At 36.8% G+C, this 23775-nt stretch overlaps 1 protein-coding gene across 3 annotated transcripts in view; it reads right to left on the bottom strand.

Annotated features, from left to right (window-relative positions):
• RBM41 (RNA binding motif protein 41) overlaps positions 1-23775 on the bottom strand; it is a 75427-nt gene that overhangs the window by 16945 nt on the left and 34707 nt on the right. For all 3 annotated transcript variants that reach the window (XM_023758771.1, XM_023758763.1, XM_023758766.1), the window contains one exon: positions 7074-7477. In XM_023758771.1, the coding sequence (XP_023614539.1) occupies positions 7074-7477 (404 nt within the window). The remainder of the gene's footprint in view (positions 1-7073; positions 7478-23775) is intronic.

Raw genomic sequence — 23775 nt, 5'->3', positions numbered from 1 at the left:
ATATTGGCTTCTTTCACTTATTAAAATGCATTTATAGTACCTCTATGTCTTTATTGTAGTTTGACAGCTCATTTCTTTGTATTGCTGAATTATATTCCATTGTATAGATGTAGCACAGGTGAATGGAAACAGAAGAACATCTTGATTGCAAGTTTTTGGTAATTATGAATAAAACTGCTATGAACATTCACATGCTGGATTTTGTATAAATATAGGTTTTCAAATCAATTGCAGTAAATAACTAGAAGCGCAATTACTAGATCATATGGTAAAACAATGTTTCGCTTTGTCATAGGCTGTCAAACTAACTTCCAAAGAGATTGTGTCATTTTGTATTCTCACCAGCAATGAATAAGAGTACCTGTTGCTCAGCATCCTCAATAGCATTTGGGACTGTCAATTTTATTGTGATTGTTAGTCATTCTAATAGGTGTATAATGGCATCTCATTATTGTTTTATTTTGCAGTTTCCTGATTAAAAAGGATGGTGAGCTCCTTTGTATATGCTTATTTGACATGTAAATACCTTCTTTGGGGAGGTGTCTGTTCTTTTGCCCATTTTTAATTGGGTAGTTCATCTTATTACTGTTGAGTTTTAGAAGACCTTTTTATATTTTGGATACACGTCCTTTATTAGACATGTGTTTTGAAGACATTTTCTTCCAGTCTGTGGCATATTTTTTTTCTCTTAAAAGTATCTTTCACATAGAAGTTTATAATTTTAATGAAGTCTGATTTATCAAACTTTTTTCTCTCATAAATCATGTTTTTTGTTGTATCTATAAATACATCACCAAACACAAGGTCACTTAGATTTTTCTCGTTTTCTTCTAGAAATTTTATGGTATTGTTTTACATTTGTATCTACAATCTATTTTACAGTTAATTTTTTTGAAGATTGCAAAATTTGTGTCTAGATTCATTTTTTAAAATGCTGATATCCAGTTGTTGCAGCACAATTTGATGAAAAGACTATCCTTTCTCCATTTAATTGCCTCTGTTCCCTTGTCAAAGATCAGTTCACTATATTAGTGTGAGTCTATGTCTGTAGTCTTTATTCTGTCCAATTGATCTATGCATCTTTTTTCACCTGCACTGGATTACTTGATTACAGTAAGCCTTAAAGTTGAGTACTGTCAGCCCTTCAACTTTGTTGTTCTTCAGTATTGTATTAGATATTCTGGACCTTTTCATTTCCTAGAAACTTAGAATCAATGTGTCTATATCCACAAAATAGCTTGCTGGGATTTTGGTGAGACTGCAAAATCTACATATCAATTTGGGAAAATTGACATCTTAACAATATTAGGTTGTCCAATCCATAAACACAGGACATCTCTGCATTTATTTAGATCTTTTTTAAAAACTATCTTTTTATTGTTTTTTAGATAGAAAGGAAGAGAGAGGGAGATAGAAACATCAGTGAGAGAGAAACATCAATGGGCTGACTTCTGCACACCCCCTCCTGGGGATCAAGCCAGTGACCCGGGCATGCGCCCTGATTGGGAAACAAACAGGGGACCTCTTGGTCCATGGGATGACGCTCAATCCATTGAGCCACACCGGCTAGGCTTATTTAGAGCTTTAAGTTTTCAGTAGGGTTTTGTAATTTTCTGCATACAGATCCTGTATAAATTTTGTTAGATCTATACCTAATTATTTAACTATATTCGGTCCTATTGTAAATAGTATTGTTTGTATTTCGCTATCAATGGTTCATTTCTTGGTTTACAGGAAAACAATAGACTTTTATATATAAACCTTGTATCCTCCAAGTACACTGTACTTATTTATTAGTTCCAGAAATTGTTTTAGGTTTACTGTTTGGGATTTTCAGTATAGACATACCTGTCATCTATGAACAAAGACAGTTTTACATTTTCCTTTCCAATATGTGTGCTTTTTATTTCCTTTTCTTATTTTATTTCACTAGCTAGCATTTCCAGTACAGTATTTTAAAAAGTGGGAAGAGGAGGTATCTATCTATTCCATGTTTCTGATCAAAGGGGAACACATCCAGTTTCTCATCATTAAGTATGGTGTTAGCTGTAGGGTTTGTAGATATTCTTTACCAAGTTGAGGATGTTCCTCTCTATTCCTAGTTTGCTGAGAGATTTTTTTCATTAATGGGTGTTGAATTTTGTCAAGTACTTTTTCTACAGCAATTGAAATAATGACATAATTATTTTTCTTTAGTCTGTTGATGTGGTATATTATATTAACTAAGTTTCAAACTGTTGAACCAGCCTTGGATACCTGGAATAAATCCCACTTGTTCATAATATAGAATTCTTTTGATATTGTGTTGGATTTCATTTCCTAATATTTTGATTTTTAAATAAAAGTATCTCAATCAACTGTTCTGACTTTCCTAATATTTATGATTTTTACATCTATGCTCATGAGAGAGACTGGTCTGTAATTATTATTTTTTAAAAATTGTAATATCTTCATCTGGTTTTGGTATTAAGCTAATGCTGGCCCTCATAAAACAAGTCAGAAAATGTTCCCTTTGCTTCTATTTTCTGGGAAAGATTGTAGAGAACGAGTATCATTTTATATGATTCCATTTTTACCACTCTAGTAGCATATCAATTAGACTTCTATTTATAATTTTTAGTGGTTGCCCTAGAATTTGCCATATACATTTATAACTAATCTAAGTCCACTCTCAATTAACACTATACTAGTTCACAGGTAGTGCAGATATCTTATAATAGTATATTAAATACTAATTCCTCCCTCCTATACCTTATAACATTCCTGCCATTTATTTCACTTATCTATATGCTATAATTACCTAACACAATGCTATTATTATTTTGAACAGTTATCTTTTAGATCACTTAAAATAAAAAATAAAAAATTTCACCTTCAGATATTCCATTTTTAAGCTCTTCCTTTCTGTATAGGAATCTGATTTTCTAACCTATATTATTTTCCTTCTCTCTGAAGAACTTAATTTTTTTTTTCTTGCAAGACAGGTTTACTGGCAACAAATTCCCTGTTTTTGTTTGTCTGATAAAATCTTTATTTTTCCTTCACTTTTGAAGGATATTTTTTCTGGATACAGAACTCTAGGTAGGTGGGGTTCCCCCCACCCAATACTTTAAATATTAAATATTTGACACCACTATCTTCTTGTTTGTATGGTTTCTGATGAGAAATCCAATGCGATTGTTATCTTTGTTTCTCTATAGACAAAGTGGTTTTCTTTTGGCTGTTTTCAAGATTTTCTCTGTCTTCGGTATTTGCACATGATATGCTTAGCTGTTTTTTGTTTTGGTAGTTATCCTGCTTGGTGTTCTCTGCTCAAATCCTGTATCAGTGGTCTGGTAATTTTGAAAAATTCCCAGCCATCATTACTTCAAAAATTTCTTCTGTTCCTTTTTCTCTTATCCTTCTGGTATTCCAATAATGTGTATGTTACACCTTTTAAAATTGTCCCATAGTTCTTGGACATTAGTTCCATTTTTTAAGTCTTTTTTTTCTTTGCATTTTAGTCTGGGTTGTTTGTACTGACATGTCTTCAAGCTTACTGATTCTTTCCTTGGCCATACCAAGTATACTAATGAGCCTATCCAAGTGTTATTCCTATTATAGAGCTTTTTATTTCTACCATCTCCTTTTAATTATTTCTTTGAGTTTCTATTTCTGTTTACTTGACCTGTTTTTGCATATTGTGTACTCTTTCTAATAGACTCTTTAGCATTTAATTATGTTACATTCTATAAATGTAATCATTCCAAAACTTGAGCCATATCTGACTTTGGTTCTGATGCTTGTTTTGTCTCTTGAAACTGTTTTTTCTTTTACCATGCCTTACAATTTCTTCTATGTTGAAAGTCAAACATGATGTATAACATAATAGGATCTGAGGTAAACAGGCTGTTAGCGTGATTTTTTTTGTTAATTTTGCCAGGCGTTGGGCTGTGTTTAATGTTTACTCTAGCTGTAGGTGTCACAGGTTTCAATTTCTTGTAATGTCCTTGTTTTTGTTTCCCATGTTTTCTCTGGGTTTCCCTGAAAACTTTTTAGAGTCTGAGCCTTGCAGGTTTTTCAGCTGTACCATAGTTATTATCCTAAAGCCCTGTTGATGTGGTGGTAAGGTGTAGGGTAAGGGAAACATTCTGAAATCCTATAATTAAGCCTCGGTCTTTCAGTGTGCCTGGGTCCCTAGACTGTAATCTTCAGAAGTGTTTCACAGTTTTCTCTTTTTCTCTCTCTCAGATGGGACAGGAAGACCAGAGGGGCCTAAAGTAAGATGATTTCCCTTCTCCCATAGTGGAGAAGGCTTTGGTAAAATTGTTTCACATGTTGGATAGTCCTTTGTTCTGTAGAAGCTCTGGGTATATTTCAAAATGATTACTTTTCTGCTCCCCATGCCAGGAACAGATTTTTTTTCTTGGCTCTTCAACTTGAGAACCTAGTGGGGTTCCTGGAGGTATTTATTGACTAATTTCAGAGGCACCATGGCTACCATATATGGTGCTTTTATGAATACTATCTGATTTATTACTAGCCAGGAACAGACTTTTTTCTTGGCTCTTCAAATTGAGAAACTGTTATGTTCAAACACTAATCTACACTCTGACTCAAGCAATTTGTCAAAGTTACCACTTAAGTATTCCTACCAGTTTATGGCTCCTGTGGCTTTCCGATCCTAATAAGTAGATCTGGGCTGTGGTTCTCTTTAATTGCCTGTCTCTCCAAATTTCAGGGTTGCAGTTTGCCCTGTGAATTCAATGCTCTGATGGGCCCAAGAAAAAGTCATTGATTTTTCGTTTGTTCCACTCTTTTTCTTGTAAGACAGGAATGACAACTTCCAAGCACTTTGTATGTTAAAGCTGAAACCAGAAATCTGAAACTGGCTTTTTTCATTCACATTATGTTTGTGAACTGCATCCACATTGATACCTGTAGTTATATTTTATTCATTTTCTCTACTGTACAGTATGCTATTTTATGACTATACCACGCTTTATCCATTCTCCTGCTGATGAACATGTATGCTGTCTACAAATAATGTTATAACAAGCATCCTTATAACATCTCCTAATGTGTATATGTAAGAATTCTTCTAGGACAGACACCTAGGAGTGGGACTGCTGATTTATACTGTATGAGCATCTCCCATTTTACCAGATATTGCCCCAATGTTCTTGAAAGTGGTTGTACTCATTTATATTCAGCCAGAAGCATATTAGCGTTTTTAGTGCTCCATATGTTCACCAGCACTTGGCACTGTCATGTCTTTATGCCAACATTCTGAGTGTTAAATGTTATCTCATTATAGTTTTATTTTGCATTTCTTTGATTACTAATGAGACTTTATAAGTTAATTGGCCATTCCTCTTCTCTCCTCTGTGAATTGCCTATTCATATCTTCTGACCATTTTTATTGGGTTGTCTATATTTTTCCTTATTGATTTATAGGGAGGAATTTCCTTAAAGTGACTCCAAAAATGAAACCATCAAGTAAAATACTGATGATATGATTACATTAAAATGAAAGACTTCTGCTTAACGTAAGACATCAGAAGCAATGTTAAAATGATAAGCCACTCACTGAAATAATATATTTTCTAAATAAAAAAAAAGTTTGTATTCAGAATTTTAAAATAATCTCTATAAATAATATGAAAAACTAAACAACCAAATAATGGATAAAAAGGAACAGGCAACTCACAGAATGTTCCTGAAAGGCTAACAAATGCATGAATACATACATAATTTCACTGGAAATCACGAACATGCAAATTAAAACAATGAGATACCTTTCAAATACTATATTAGACTGGCAAAAATAAAGTCTAATACTACAAAGTCTTGGCAAGAATGTGGAAGAGATCTCTGAAATCCTGCTCACGGAATTGAAGATATACATATCCTATATAGCACAGTAATTCTACTCCTACGTATATAATCTATGATAGTGATTCTTAAAATGTCTCTCAGCAGCAATAGCATCTCCTGGGAACTTGTTGGACATGCAAATTCTCAGACCCTACTTCAGATCTACTGAATAAAAAATTCTGGGGACAGAGCCCAGCAATCTTCATTTTAATAAGCCTGCCAGGTGATTTTGGTACACACTAACATTTGATAATCACTGCAACAAATCAATATTTTTTCCAACGTTTTGGACTAAGATCTATAGGAAGACATGCATTCTTGTCCCACACATGTCTATCCCCCCCTTCTCTCATGTGTGTGTACATACATATGTAAAACAAAACCTACAATAAACAGTAACTACTCTTACTCTATAATATTGATATTTTCTATTCTATTCTGTTTCATTTCCTTAAAAAATTGCCGATTGTGACCTACTAATTGTACAATAATGTTTGTTGCAGAATTGAAAAGAAAATATCTTCAGGAAAATGGACAAATGAATTATACTATATTTCTACAATGGAATACATAGTTCCTTATAGCATTAGAAATAAATTTCAAAACATTATGTATATTGAGTTTAAAAAGCAAGTTATAGAAAGGTATGTAGAGCATGATTTTATCTATAGTTTAGAAATATGTAAAACTATATGTTGTTTATGAATATATAGCTATGTAGTAAGAATATAAAAAGATTATTTACAAGTTTACTTAGATATTTGCCAATTTCTCAAGACTTAGAGGGCCTGTGCTTTCACTTTGCTCTTAACTACCAGCATCTAAGTCATATGTTCCAAAGACTAGTTCCAAAGGCACCATGGCTATCAGATATGGAGGTCCTATGAATACTACCTGATTTATTACTAGCCTATGAAATTGGGGGTTACCTTCCCTTCAATTCAGGTCTTTTAGTAGGTTTGGAATAGAGTATTTTCAAGATTTCTTTAAAATTCTATGGGTACTTTAGGACCTTAGAAATGCACAAGGAACATCACAAGAAATATGCTACTTATATAGTATGCAGAGAAAGAATAGTGAAGGACAAGGAAAAACACGATCACTATACCTATGTCATAATTCTTTAGTATAATTAAAGTGAATTTAAAAGTATTACTTTAGGTAGAGGTAAATTAAAATGAAAACAACCCATGTTTTTGTCTTGGTTTAGCCTATACCTTGTTTGGCTCCCCTGGATTATATGAAGAAAACATAGGAATTTTTCGGATCTCTTCCTCTGACAAACGATTTCTCTGGATCTCATCTTCTGGGACAAATTTTATTGGCTGCGTCAGCTTCTTAGGCCCAGTCCAACACTGCTCAGGTGAATTATCAATAACTTTTGCCACATGAAGACTGGGACCTTTACCCTGTGCTGCCTGTTCTCCCTTGTCCTGGAGTAATGGCGGGTTCTCAGCTGTGTCACTATCTCCCACTGATGTAGCTGAGACCAGTGAGTGGGAAGCAAAGGGTTCACCTCTCATAAGTTGGAACTCTTCAAGACGTTTTTTCATTATCATCTCTTGGTAAAAATTTTCCAGGTTGTTCATGGGATCACCTTTGTTCTTCTTTTGGGGTTCATCTGGATTAAGACAAAGAGATAGGGAAGTTCTACAAAGCCTATCAATACAACCTTTGACAAATTAATTAAAATTAAATCTTAGATCTCAGATTTAGAAACTCTGCTGGGGCAGGTGTTTACAACCTGCAATAAATGACAATAGTATATAGCTATTTTATTACAGTGCATCTCAAGCAAGGCTGGAACTATGGTGAAGCAAGTGAGGCCACTGGGGTACAAAACTTAAGGAGGTGCTCACTCTCAGGGTCATGCAAGTACATGCACTTAACTGATAAGGACATTTAAAAATGTAACCAGTATGGCATTATCACACTTCACAAAATTAATAATTCCTTAATATAATCTAATACCAAGTTCATATTGAAATGGTCCTGATTATCACAAAGATATATTTTTACACTTGATTGTTAACCCAGCCTTTGGCTGTTACATCTCTTAAGTCTCTTTTATTTTAAAACAGTACCCCTTCCTTCCCACCCCTCCAACCCATTTTTTACCCCATCCCATTGATTTATTAAAAGAACCATATTTGTTCACAGAACAAATGAATTTGATTGTTTTTCATGGTATTGTTTAATTTGTTCATTAATCCCCTCCATTTCTTATAAACTGGCAGCTAAATATAGAGCTATTCTATCTAATACAGTATCCACTGGCCACACAAACCTATTCAAATTAATCTTTTAAATGTCAGTTCCTCAGTTAAACTAGTCACATTTCAAATGCTCAACAGCCACCTGTGGCGAGTGGATATTATATTGGGCAAAAAAAGATAGAGACCATTTACATTATTATACAAGTTACATTGGGCAGTGCTGATCTAGAGGTTTGATTAGATTCAGGTTTCATATTTTTAGGCAAGAATCCTCCACAGATGGTTGTATATTTCCTATTACATCAAAAGGCACATAATGTTTGGTGGTCCCATTTTTAGTAATGCTAAAATTGATCAGTGTGTTCAGGTGGTATTAGTCGGATCTCTCCATTATGAAATTTTCTCGCTCATCTTTCACATCACTGGGTTTTACATCCAGTGATGACTGCTGTCTAGATCTATTAATTTATTAAGAGTTGTGAAATGGAGCTCCCCTAATTCCACTATTTTTTTTGTGTTTATTATTTAGAATTCTATAATAAACTTACCGTCATCAACTAGTTTCCCTATATACAGTTTATACAGGAAAGGCAGGATAAATGCATTATTTTCCCCATTATTTACCACTATGAGAGTAATGAGTTGGTACCATACAAATGTCCAGTGGTGACCAATGATTATTTTTAGTATAATTGTGAGATCGTGTATTTTTATTACATTTTATGTGTTTCAATTAAATATAGTCATTATTCTTTTAGTGGTCAAATTATCCCACTTAGGGCCAGTAGGAGTCCTTTCAAATTGACTACTATAGTGCTTTTCAGTTTTCTGGCACAGCAAGATGTCCCAAGCTCATATTGCACATTTCCTGACTCCAACCTAAACTATTTTTCCAAGGACCCCTGGCTCCTTTTAATGGGGAATAGTATTTAAAAAGTATAATGTGTTGCTAGGTGTGTTCATTGCTGTTAAGTTGTTATTGTTTCTAGACATTTTCGGTGGACAAAACCAGAAAATTTTTTTAAAGAGAAAAAGAGAAAAAGAAATTATACTGGTATTTCCACTTCAAATGTAAGATTATAAGGTTTTTACTCAAACTTCTTGATTTTAGACTTGTATATCTCTTTTCACATATGCTTAAAATATTTGTTTTTTAACATTAACAACATTATTTATTTGCTTTTTCTTATAATATATTTATAGAATTTTTAAATGTCAATAACAATACTAATATGAATATCAACAATGAAACTACTGAATAGAGATTTACATCTTTTTGCAGTTACCTTTATAATATATCCCATTAGGAATGTACAAATATTGTTTTAAAGTCATTTTAAGTAATTGTTTCCTCTGTATTTTTATGCTACCAACTTTTTTATGGTTAGATTCATTTGCTTCAGGTTGTTCATGAATTTTAGGGATGGATGTTTCCCTTTTTGATTTTTAAATTATGCAAAAACATTTAAATAGGTCTAGAGTAAAAACTGTGTTATACAGTACCTTCACAGAAGTTTCACTTCCATCTCTGTCCCCTTCATCCCATTCCTTTCCTTCCCCATAAATAATAATTTTATTAGGTTTTGGCTTTATGGTTCCATTGATTCTTTTTTGAAAATATAAGCAAAGAAGCATATACACATATATATGTATATGTGTGTGTGTATATATGTATATATAGTATCCCAAAATGTATATACACATTTTGAATAATTATAAAGGCAATGTTTATTAAAATACATTTCATTTTCAAAACTGAGCTATCAGTTGTTAAAGTATGTATACATTTTTTTGGGACACACACTATATATAATTCATTAGTTATACCCCTCTCCTACATAAACAGTAACTTACTATACACTATTGACAACTTACATTTATAAAATTTCTAAAATTGATTTGAGAGAGAGAGAGAGAGAGACTTGGATTGGTTGCCTCCTGCATGTGCCCTGACGGAATCAAACCCCCAATCTGGGTATGTACTCTGACCGGAAATTGAACCCGCCATTTTTGGTGTACAGGACGGCACTCCAACAACTTGAGCCACACCGGCCAGTGCACAACTTACTTCTTTGCACTTAATAATATATACTTTAGGTAACTCCATATTAATATGTAAAGCTCTTTCCCTTTCTTCTGATAGCTGTATAATACTCCACTGTGTGGATGTACCATAGTTTATTCAACTATTCCCTACTGATGCACACTGGTATTATATCTTAGTCTTATTTGCTGTTATGAATAATGCCATGAAAAACAACCTTGTGCATATAGAATTTTGTATTTTTCCAGTACATTGTTGAAGTAGATTAAAAGAGGTGGCTTTGCTGAGACAAAGGATCAAATATGTATGTAACTTTTCTCTATATTGCTAAATTCCACATTGTAGAAGTTGTGCTATTCTGCATTTACACCAGCAAGGTATAAGAACAGTATGGAAGGCTTCTTAAGTTCCCCAAACCACTAACCATTAAAGAAAAATATTGACAAATTCAACTACATAAAAATAAATTAATCAACCATAATAGAATTCAGGGAAATGCTAATTAAGAAGAAAATACTAAAAGAAAACTGCCATATTGGCAAAAAAATTAAAAAGAATGTCAATATCACATATCAGTGAGACTGTAAAGCAAACGAAACCCTCAGACATTGCTGGTAGGAATATGCAACCATATTGCAAAGCACTATGACATTATTTACTAATGTGCAATATATGCTCATAACATGACCCATTAATTCTACTCCTACATATTTACACTAGAAAAATTTGGGTATATGGTACCAGGGTATAACAATAACAATGGTTAGATCACTGGTATATATATAATGGCCTGAAACTAGCAAAAATACAAGTGTCGATTTAAGAAGAATCAACTATTAAATTGTAGTAAGATTATATAATGAAATACTACATTCCAATGAAAGTGAACATGAAGGGGGGGAAAATGGGAGATATCTGTAATACTATCAACAATAAAAAATATACTTTAAAAAAGTGAACAAATTTTAGCTACATATGATTAAGTAGATGAAATACCCTAATGTATACACTCAAAAATATATATATTTATTCAGTGACTATTATGATCCAGGAATTATTCTAGCTTTTTGAGATACATCCATAAATAAAACAAAGATTTCTGCCTTCAGAGAGTTAAGTAAATTATATTAGAAGGCTATGGGGGGAGGTTATGAGGGATTTGAAAAAGAAAAAAATACAGCAGTATAAGGGATGATAGAAAATGCTAAGAGATGGTGGTATTGGTAGTTGCAATTTTAATATTGGACTGGGTTGGTCTCATTGAGAGGGTAGCAATTAAGAGGAGACAATGAAAGTGAGGGAAGCTACATGCTGATATTAAAGTGAGGGTCCCAAGTATGTCTCAAAAATGTTAAAAAGTCTGAAATCATATGATGTGTTTTTCTAACCACAAACGAATCACATTTAGAGATCCACTACTGGAAGAAATCTGGGAAAACACAAATATTTGAAAATTAGACTACACACCTCAAAATAACCCATAGGTCAAAGAATTCACAAAGGAATTTAAAAATATTTTGTATTAAATGAAAATGAAAACACAACATACCCAAATTTATGGATGTAGCTAAACAGAGAGAGAAATCTGTAGCTTTAAACACACACACACACACACACACACACACACACACACACACATATATATATATATATATATATATATATATATAAAAGAGGAGAACTAAGATGGCGGCATAGGTAAACACCGGAGTTTGCTGCCTCGAACAACCACTTCAAAAATACAACTAAAAGACGGAACGGACATCATCCAGAACCACAGGAAGGCTGGCTGAGTGGAAATCCTACAACTAGAAGGAAAGAGAAAACCATACGGAGACTCAGAGGAGGCTCAGTGCGGAAGTAAAATACTAAGGTGCGGAGGTTGCATGCGGAGCGGGCTGGTGGCTGAGGGCACGGTTGTCGTTTTCAATCGGGAGGGAGTCTCAGACTCTGAGCTCCAGTTCCGGGCGAGTCTTTAGGGACCCAGACTCATACGGGAGAAGCGGGACTGTCTGGCATTGGTCGGAACTTGAGGGCAGCTTTCTCTCCGAGGGGCTTGCAGCGATTACCGGGACATTGAGAAGCAAACCTCTGAGGGCAGGACTCAGAGGAGCCATAACTGATAGCCCCGCCCTGTTGATCCTGTGGGACCCGCCCCGCCCAGGCCCTGCAGGGAGGCTTTTGCTGAATAGCCGCAGGCAAAGGCTAGATTAGCACCTCCCTAGAGATCCAGGAGCCAGGAAGCCCAGAGGTCAGAGTGGGACCATCCAGTTTGCAGCTCCGTGGAAACATAAAAGACACACTCAGGGGGCAGACTCAGTGAGCACCAAAGCCCCATCGAAGCAAGTCTTGCCCCAGAGGGGTGTCTCCAGCACAGAAGTTCTCCCACTGCAGACACAGCTGATTCTCACAGCCAATTGGCCTGGAGTTCATTTCCTCCTAGTGATAACTACAACGATCAAGGCGTAACTATAACAAGACTGTGCACAAAGCCCACAAGGGGGTGCACCAAGAGTGTCTACCTCAGGTAATTGGAACACTTAGCACAGAAAGGCACTCTATCGACACAGCGAAGCATAAAAAAATGCCGAGACAAAGAAACAGGACAGAAATGAAGGAAAGCAAAATGCTGGATATAGAGTTCAAAACCACACTTTTAAGGTCTTTAATGAACTGTTTAGAAGCCGCCGATAAATTGAGTAAGACCCTCGAAAAGACTGGTGAGACCGCCGATAAATGTAGTGAGATCCTCGAAAAGACTGGTAAGACCGCCGATAAATGTAGTGAGATCCTCAAGAAATCTAGTGAGACCCTCGATGTTGTGATAAAGGACCAACTAGAAATTAAGCATACACTGACTGAAATAAAGAATATTATACAGACTCCCAACAGCAGACCAGAGGAGCGCAAGAATCAAGTCAAATATTTGAAATATGAAGAAGCAAAAAACACCCAACCAGAAAAGCAAAATGAAAAAAGAATCCAAAAATACGAAAATAGTGTAAGGAGCCTCTGGGACAGCTTCAAGTGTACCAACATCCGAATTATAGGGGTGCCACAAGAAGAGAGAGAGCAAGATATTGAAAACCTATTTGAAGAAATCATGACAGAAAACTTCCCCTACCTGGTGAAAGAAATAGACTTCCAAGTCCAGGAAGCGCATAGAACCCCAAACAAAAGGAATCCAAAGAGGACCACACCAAGACACATCATAATTAAAATGCCAAGAGCAAAAGACAAAGAGAGAATCTTAAAAGCAGCAAGAGAAAGAAACTCAGTTACCTACAAGGGAGTACCCATACGACTGTCAGCTGATTTCTCAACAGAAACTTTGCAGGCCAGAAGGGAGTGGCAAGAAATATTCAAAGTGATGAATGCCAAGAACCTACAACCAAGAGTACTTTATCCAGCAAAGCTATCATTCAGAAGTGAAGGTCAGATAAAGAGCTTCACAGATAAGAAAAAGCTAAAGGAGTTCATCACCACTAAACCAGTATTATATGAAATGCTGAAAGGTATCCTTTAAGAAGAGGAGGAAGAAGAAAAAGGTAAAGATACAAACTATGAACAACAAATACACATCTATCAACAAGTGAATCTAAAAATCAAGTGAATAAATAATCTGATGAACAGTATGAACTGGTGATTGCAATAGAATCAGTGACATAGAAAGGGAATGGACTGACTATTCTTGGCGGGGGGGAAGGAGTGTGGGGGGTGCGGGAAGAGATTGGACAATAATTGTGCACCTATGGATGAGGACAGTGGGTGGGGAGTGAGGGCTGAGGGTGGGGTAGGAACTGGGTGGAGGGGAGTTATGATGGGAAAAAAGAGGAACCAATGTAATAATCTGAACAATAAAGATTTAATTTAAAAAAAATTTTAAAAAAATGACAAGTTCCAAACTGGCAGCAGTATAAGTGGAAGCGACACTGACTCTCCCAGGACCAAACTGGAAATACAACTAAAATACAGAATAACCACTCTGAAAAATCAACTGAAGACTAGCTGGAGAGAACCTGATAACCAAGGATGGAAAGTGGAGACCACATAGAGACTGGTAGGAACTGTGGAGATGTGAAAGGGCTGGATGGGCTCTCACAGACAGCAGATGAAGATCTGGAGGGATATCTCAGTTGTGGGGGGGGTTCCCACTGGGAACTCTGGCGTCTAAACCCCAAGCTGGGCTCCCCAAAACAGTGCCCACAGAACATCTGGCTGTGAAAAGCAGCAGGGTTGCTGTTTGCCAGTGAGAGAGGGCTGAAAATGCAGGAACCCTGTTAAAGGGCCAACACACAAAATTTTGTGTGCAGCCACTCACCTTGGGTTCTGGTGAAGGAGGGCAGAGTGGACTGCAGCTGTGTGAGCAGAAGCCAGGATTGGGGACTCTGGGGTTGGAGCTTGGAGGGCAGCCACCCTGATTTCCTATGCTGAGTCATTCCCTCAGGCTGTGGAGGAAATCTTTCTCCTAAAGCAGTGATGGTGAACCTTTTGAGCTTGGCGTGTCAGCATTTTGAAAAACCCTAACTTAACTCTGGTGCCGTGTCACATATAAAAATTTTTTGATATTTGCAACCATATTAAAACAAAGATTTATATTTTTGATATTTATTTTATATATTTAAATGCCATTTAACAAAGAAAAATCAACCAAAAAAATGAGTTCGCTTGTCACCTCTGACACGCGTGTCATAGGTTCGCCATCGCTGTCCTAAAGACCTTTGCCAGACAGGTGGTTTTTACCTGGGGGGATGGAATTTGCCCCACCCTGTTGGAAGACCTCTTGTCCCACCCTGTGGTCAATAACCTGATGGTAATTAAGTCTGAGTGTCAATAGGACTGCAGACAGAGGCGAGTGTCTGGAGACTTGGAGTCTTTGCCTGATCTCCTTTTGGGCTAGGGGCTAGGAAAAGCAAATCTTGGTGCACATCTTGTTATTTCCCAAAGGCACCCAGCCCCAGCAGAAGGAGCCACAAGCTGTGGATTGCTGTTATCTCCAAACAGGATATTCAGGGCCAGTCACAAACAGTGTTGTCCTGCACTAGGGATTGGGACTCCTAGCAGATTTATCCAATACACAGACACAAACCCAAACAGGTAGCCAAAATGGGGAGACAAAAAATCAAGTCCAAAATGAAAGAACAAGAGTATTCTCCAGAAGAAGAGCTAAATGAAATGGAAAAAGAAATTTATTAGACACAGAGTTCAGAATAAGGATGGCAAAGATGCTCAACAGCATGAGAAAATATATAGTAATTATGAAGAATGACATAGCACTAATAAAGAACACAGTAGGTTAGGGGAAGCCGAGGATTGGATCAGTGAATTAGAAGACAGGGTAGTAAAAATTAATCAGAAAACCAAAAAGAAAAACAAAATAAAACAGGAGGACACTTAAGGGAGCTGTGGGACAATATGAAAGTAATGATATTTGCATAATAGGTGCCAGAAGGTGAAGCAAGTGAGCAAGGGATAAAGAACATGTTTGAAGAAATAATAGCAGAAAACTTCCCTAAACTGGTAAAGGGAAAAATCACACTAGTTCAGGAGGCACAGAGAGTCCCAGGCAAGAAAACCCAAACAGGCTCATCCAGACACATCATAATTACAATGCCAAAAATTAAAGACAAAGACAGAATCTTAAAGGCAACAAGAGAAAAGCCATGTGTTACCTACAAAGGAGCTCCCCTTAGGCTATCATCAGTTTTCTCACCAGAAACTCTACAGGCCAGAAGGGAATGGCAAGAACTATCCAAGGTGATGAAAAGCAAGGATCTGAAACCAAGACTTCTATATCCAGCAAGACCATCATTCAAAATAGATGCTGAAATAAAGAGCTTCCCAGAAAAAAAAAAAAAGAGGCTAAAGGAGTTTATCACCACAAAACCAGCACTGCAAGAAATGCTAAAGGGACTGCTGTAATGAGAAGAAGTATATATAGAGAAACAGGAATAGGGAATTAAAATGGCAATAAATAAGATCCTATCAATAATAAACTTGAATGTAAATAGATTAAATGTTCCAAGCAAAAGATATAGGGTAGCTAAATGGATACAAAAACATGACCCAATTATATGCTGTATACAAGAGACCCACCTCAGAACAAAAGACTCACACTGGATGAGAGTGAAGGGAGGGAAAAACAAAAAATCTGGGGTAGCAATACCCATATCAGACAAAACAGATTTAAAAATGAAGGCCATTACAAGAGACAATAAAGATCACTACATAATACTAAAGGGATTGATCCAACAAAAGCAAATAATCCTGGTAAACATACATGCAAACAATATTGGAGCACCTAAATATATGAAAAAAACTTCTAGAGCATTTTAAGGGGGAGACCTACAGCAATACAGTAATAGTAGGGGACTTTACACTTCACTGACTTCACTGGATAGAACTTGCAGACAAAAAACTAACGAGGAAAGAAAGACTCTAAATGACACACTGGATCAGGTGGATTTAATTGACATTTATAGAACACTTCACCCCAAAGCTGCAGAATATACATTCTTCTCAAGTACTCATGGGTCATGCTCAAAGATAGACCACATGTTAGGACACAAAACAAGTCTCCACAAGTTGAAGATTTCAATCATTATCAAGCATTTTCTCAGATCACAAAGCAATGAAATTAGAAATCAACTACAGTAAAAACACTAAAAAACATTTAAACACAGGGAGACTAAATAGCATTTTATTAAACAATGAATGGGTTACTACAGTAATATTAAGAAAGAAATCAAATACTTCCTGCAAACAAATGAAAATGAACACACAATAACCACAAATCATGGCAAAAGCATTCCTGAGAGGGAAGTTTATAGCACTACAGGCCTACCCCAAAAAACAAGAAAAATTAATAATAAACAATTTAACCCCACAACTTAAAGAATTAGAAAGAGAACATCAAGAAAAGCCCAGAGTAAGTAGAAGGAAAGAAATAATAAAGATTAGAGCAGAAACAAATGACATAGAGGTTAAAAAACAAAAACAAAAATACAAAAAAAATCAATGAAACCAAGAGCTAGTTCTCTGAAAAGATAAACAAGACTGATGAACCGGTAGTTAGACTCATCAAGAAACAGAGAGGGCCCAAATAAGCAAAATCAGAAACAAAATCAGTGAAGTAACAACTGACCCCACAGAAATACAAAGGAATGAAAGAAAATACTATGAATTACTTTACTATATGCCAACAAGCTGGACAATGGGGATGAAATGGACAAATTTCTAAAAAAACAAAACACTACAATCTTCCTAAATTGAATCAGGAAGAATCAGAAAACCTGAATAGGCCAATTACAACTGATGAAATAGAAGCAGTAATCAAAAAACTCCCAGCCCTAAATGGTTTGGCTCAGTGGATAGAGCATCAGCCTGTGGACTGAAAGGTCCCAGGTTTGATTTCGGTCAAGGGCATGTACCTTGGTTGTGGGCACATCCCCAGTGGGAGGTGTGCAGGAGGCAGCTTATTGATGTTTCTAACTCTCTATCCCTCTCCCTTCCTCTCTGTAAAAAATCAATAAAATATTTTAAAAAAACAAAACAAAACTCCCAGCAAACAAGAGCTCTGGTCCAGACGGATTCACAGGGGCGTTTTACCAAACATTCAAAGAACAACTAAAACCTATCGTTTATAAACTATTCCAAAAAATCCAAGAGGAAGGAACTCCTCCAACCTCTTTTTATGAGGCCAGCATTATCCTAATTCCAAATCCAGAAAAGAAAGAGAACTGCAGCCATTATCCATGATGAACATAGATGCTAAAATCCTCAACAAAATATTAGCAATTCGGATCCAGCAATATATTAAAAAGATCATACACTATGAACAAGTGGGATTTATTCCAGGGATGCAAGGCTGATACAATATTCGCAAATCAATAAATGTGGTACATCATATAAACAAATTGAAAGACAAAAATTACATGATCATATCAGTAGATGCAGAAAAAGCATTTGACAAAATCCAACACCCATTTTTGAGAGATCATATTTCAACATAATAAAGGCCATATATAACAAACCTACAGCCAACATCATACTCAATGGGCAAAAACTAAAACTATTTCCCCTAACAACAGGAAGAAGACAGGGATGTCTGATTTTACTACTCTTATTCAACATAGTACTGGAAGTCTTACCCACAATGATTGGACAAGAAGAGATAAAAGGCATCCAAATTGGAAAGGAGGAAGTAAAACTGTCATTATTTGCATTATGACATGATATTGTACATAGAAAACCCTAACGACTCCACCAAAAAACCACTAGATTTAATAAATGATTTTGGCAATGTAGCAGGATACCAAATTAATATCCAGAAATCAATGGAATTTTTATACACCAATAATGAATTCTCAGAAAGAGAAACAAAACAAACAACCCATTTACCATTGCAACAAAAAATTAATATACATAGGAATAAACTTAACCAAGGACGTAAAAGCCTTGTACTCAGAAAACTACAGGACATTGAAAAAAGAGATAGAGGAAGATATAAACAAGTAGAAGAATATACGGTGCTCATAGTTTGATTGAAATAACATAATTAAAATGTCCATACTACCCAAAGCAATCTACAGATTCAATGCAATCCCCATTAAATTACCAAAGCAATATTTCACAAATGTAGAACAAATACTCCAAAAATTTATATGGAACCAAAAAAGCTGCAGCAATCTTGAGGAAGGAGAACAAAGTTGGAGGAATCACAATACCAGATATCAAGGCATACTGCAAAGCCAATGTAATCAAAACTGTCTGGTACCCACACAAGAATAGACATATAGATGAAAGGAACAGAACAGAGACCACAAAAATCTACCAAAGCCATTATGCTCTATTAATATTTGACAAAGGAGGCAAGAACATACAGTCCAAATATTTTGAAGAGATAGTCTCTTCAAAAGATGGTGTTGGGAAAATTGGGCAGATACATGCAAAAAAATGAAACTACACCACCAACTTACACCATACATAAAAATAAACTCTAAATAGATAAAAGACTTAAATATAAGCCGTGCAACCATAAAAATTCTAGAAGAAACCATATGCAGCAAAATCTTGTAGCAATGTGTTGTCTGATACATATCCTAGGGCAAGTGAAGCAAAGGAGAATATAAACAAATGGGACTACATCAAAATAAAAAGCTGCTGCACAGCAAAAGAAACCATCTACAAAATGAAAAGGAAGCCCACTGTACAGGAGAACATATCTGCCAATGATACATCTTATAAAGGTTTAATATCCAATACATATAAGGAACTCATACAACTTAACAAAATGAAGGCAAACAATCCAATTAAAAAATGGGCAAAGGACTTAAATAGACACTTCTCCAAAGCGGACATAGAGGTGGCCAAAAGACACGAAAAAACGCTGAAAGTCACTGACCATCTGAGAGATGCAAATTAAAACGACAATGAGGTATCACCTCACACCTGTCAGGATGGCTACCATCAACAAATCAACAAATGACAAGTGCTGGGAGGATGTGGAGAATAGGGAACCTTAGTATACTGCTGGTGGGAATGCAGACTGGTGCAGCCATTACGAAAAACAGTATGGAGCTTCCTGGAAAAATTAAATATGGAACTGCTATTTGACTCAGTGTTCCCACTTCTAGGAATATATCCTAAGAGACCCGAAACACCAATCAGAAAGAATTTATGCACCCCTATGTTCATAGCAGCACAAATTATGATAGCTAAGATCTGGAAACAGCCCAAATGCCCATAAAAAAGCTGTGGTATATTTACACCATGGAATACTATGCAGCAGTGAAAAAGAAGGATGTCTTAGCCTTTGAGCCAGCATGGAGGGACCTGCAGAGTATTATGCTAAGCAAAAAAGTCAGTCAGAGAAATATAAGTAGTATATGAGTGAGAACTCATATGTGGAATCTAATGAACAAAATAAATTGAGGAACAACAGAGACCCAGAGACATAGAAGCATGGAACAGACTGTGGAATCTCAGAGGAAAGGAGGAGGTGGGTGGGTGGGAAGAAATTAACCAAAAAACTTGCATGCGTATACTAGTATGCATAACCCATGAATACCGACAATAGGGTGGTGATGATCTGGGGTGGGGGATGGGGGTGGGCTTGAAGGGGTCAATGGGAGAAAAATGGGGACATATGTAATACTTTCAACAATAAAGATTTAATTAAAAAAATTGATAATAATGGCTTCAAACCTATAATAGGAGCTTGCAACTTAGAAAAGTAGAAAAAGCAAAGTAAACACAATACAAGCAAAAGGAAGAAAATAATAAAGATGAGGGAATAGACTAGCACCCTAGAAAACAGAAAAATAGAGAAAAACTAATGAAACCAAAAGCTAGTTCTTTGAAAAGGTTATCAAAATGGCAAACCCTTAGCTAAACCAACCAAGAAAATAAGACAGAAGACAAAAATGACCAAAACAAAGCACTAACGAGGAAACATCATTACTGAATGTATAGACATGGGAAAAAATTTTAAGATAATATTATAAATAACTTTAGGTCAACCAATTAGCTTAGATGAACGAACAAATTCGAAGAAAGATTCCAATTACCAAAGCAAACTCAAGAAGAAAGAGAATAACTGAAGAAACTTATAATAAGTATTAAGAGGTTGAATTAGTAATCAACAAATTGCCCGCAAAGAAGAGTCCAGGTCCAAGTATCTTTATTCATGAGTTCTACCAAATATTTAAAGAAATAATATCAATCCTACACAAATACTCAGAGAACAGAGGAGGAAAGAATATTTTCCAAATTTTCTATGAGGTCAGTATTAGACAGAAGCCCAAGCTAAATAAAGACATCAGAAGCAAAGGAAACCACAAATCAATATTCATCATGAACATAGACACAGAATCTTTAATAAAATATTTGCAAGCCTAATCCATCAACATATAAAAATTATATACATACTAGTGGCCCAGTGCATGAATTCGTGCACATTGAAAGGGAATTAATTAGAAGAAATATTTTAATATCACTATTTGCCAAGTCCTGGGTGCGGGTATCCGGCTCCCTCCTCCCTCCTGTCAGAGTCTGTGACAGCACCTGCGGGGACGCAGCGTCAAAGCTGGTGCCCCGCAGGGCTGCGGGACTCACCCGAGTCCTGGAGTCCCACAGTCCGTGGGGCCGGGACCTCAGGGGACACGGGGCTGGTGAGGGGGATGAAAGTGGTGGCCTGGCTCTAAGAAAACCGCCCTGGGCCTCCCTGGGTTACCTCTGGGTTCCCCCGTGCGGAGCTGGGGGCGGCGGCAGCAGTGGAAGAAGCTGCCATGGCTGACTCTTCGCCTATCATGGCGGCGGGACTGCCGCAAAGAGCAGAACATGCCTTAGTGGGAATGTCTCTTATATGGGCGGGGTGAGGGCTGTTTTAGAATGTGGCTGCCTGGCTACCAGGGTTCCACGTTCTGTTGGGCTCCATTGTCAGGACGTGAGGTCACTGCTTTTGTCAGGGAATTAAATCACTGCTCTTGTGTGGGGAGAAGCTCAGGGGAGGGGACCAGGCAGTGACCATGGAGGTGTTCTGTCATGTTCATACCCCAGGTCAAGGCTTGGAGGTAGACATGGAGTGTGGGCAGCTCCCTCTAACCCAACACTGGAGCTGACTCTCATTTCCCCCGGGTGGAGGTGGAGTGGGGGTGGTGCCCTTTGCCCTGATGTTTAGCGGCCCCACGGGGCCGACTCCCCCGAGTCCCGCTCTGCGGTGGAGCCCGGCGGGACTCCCCCAATGCACCTCCTGGTCAACTTCCCTCCAGCGCCCTTGCACACGCAGCATCAAGCCCAGCCCCACTGACCTGTGATGGCATGAGGGCATCATGGTGTGACGGTGTGAGGACCACCTAGGCCAGTGATGGCGAACCTTTTGAGCTCGGCGTGTCAGCATTTTGAAAAACCCTAACTTAACTCTGGCGCCGTGTCACATATAGAAACTTTTTGATATTTGCAACCATAGTAAAACAAAAATTTATATTTTTGATATTTATTTTATATATTTAAATGCCATTTAACAAAGAAAAATCAACCAAAAAAATGAGTTCGCGTGTCACCTCTGACACGCGTGTCATAGGTTCGCCATCACTGACCTAGGCTTTTATTAGTAAGTAGGATTTATCCCAGGAGTGAAATATTGGCTTACCATCTAAAAATCAATGAATATAATATAATAGATTATATTAATAGATTAAAACCTTAAATCATGTGATCACAATAGGTGCAAAAAAAGCAATAAGCAAAATCCAACACTCACTCATGGTTAAACACACACACACACACACACACACACACACACACAAAACAATAACTCTCAAGTAACTAGATATAGACAGGAACATCCTCAATCTGCATATGGTAGGCTGAATATAATGCCCCCCCCCCACCCCCCGCCGGCACAAAGATATCTACTTCCTAATCCCTGGGATCAGTAAAAAATATTAATGGTAAAAGGGACTCTGCAGATGTGATTAAGATACAGCTCTTGAGATAGGGGAATTATCCTGCATTATTTAGATAGGCCAAATCTATATATATAAAGGGCTAAGTGACTGACTGTACGTATATCCGACCAACCAGCCGGTACATATGACATGCACTGGCAATTAAAAATAAATGTTGACTCGTGTATGCGCGATACATATAAAACTCTCGCTGGTGCCAAAGAGCATGCCATGCATAGGTGACGTTAAAGTTGTAAATACTTCATCACAAGGGAAATTAGTCAAGCACTCTGAAAGTGTTTTTACTCTTCATGGGGTATATAGGGAGATATTAGAATAAGTTTAACCAATTTATCAGTCATTGTTTTTATCAATGTTTTTATATCATGTTTTTGTTATTGTTAGATCATGTTATTGTTTATTTATTAAACAATTTATATATTATTTTTATATACCATTTTATTAATTTCCTTTCATCTCTGACACTTCTATTATAGAGAAAGAACGAATACCGATATTAAAATATTTCTTCTAATTAATTTCCTTTCAATGTGCACAAATCTGTGTACCGAGCCACTAGTGTAATTATAATGGTCCTTATAAAAAGGAGGCAGGAGGGTCAGGGACAGCGTATAAGAGATGTACTGATGGAAGTAGAAATTGAAATAATGTGAAAAAAGGGGCCACGAGCTAATGAACGCGGGTAGATTAAAGCTGGCAAAGGTTCCCCGAGAGCAGTGGTCGCCAACCAGTGGTCCTCAGACCACTGGTGGTCCGTGAGGTCCAAAAGGTTGGCAACTGCTGCCTTAGAGAACACCAGAAGGAATGCAGTCCTATGGACAACTTGATGTTAGGACTTTTGGCCTCTAGAACGGTAAGAAAAGAAATGTGTTGTTTTAAGTCACTAAGCTTACGGTAACAAGTTATAGCACCCACAGGAAAGTAATATAATGCTGGCGTGGCTCAATAGTTAAGTATTGACCTATGAACCAGGAGGTCATGGTTTAATTCCTGATCAGTGCATATGCCCAGGTTGTGGGCTTGACCCCCAGTGTGGGGCGTGCAGGAGGCAGCAGATCATTGATTCTCTCTCACCATTGATGTTTCTATCTCTCTTTTCCTCTCCCTTCCTCTCTGAAATCAATAAAAAGGTATTTAAAAACAAACAAAAAATAAAAACCAATGTTTTCCCCCTAAGACTGGGAACAAG

The sequence above is a fragment of the Myotis lucifugus genome, unplaced genomic scaffold, assembly GCF_000147115.1.
Source record: "Myotis lucifugus unplaced genomic scaffold, Myoluc2.0 scaffold_2, whole genome shotgun sequence".
NCBI classification, from domain to species: domain Eukaryota; kingdom Metazoa; phylum Chordata; class Mammalia; order Chiroptera; family Vespertilionidae; genus Myotis; species Myotis lucifugus.
The sequence above is the reverse complement of the archived record's forward strand: the minus strand, read 5'-3'. Positions and strand labels throughout refer to the sequence as shown.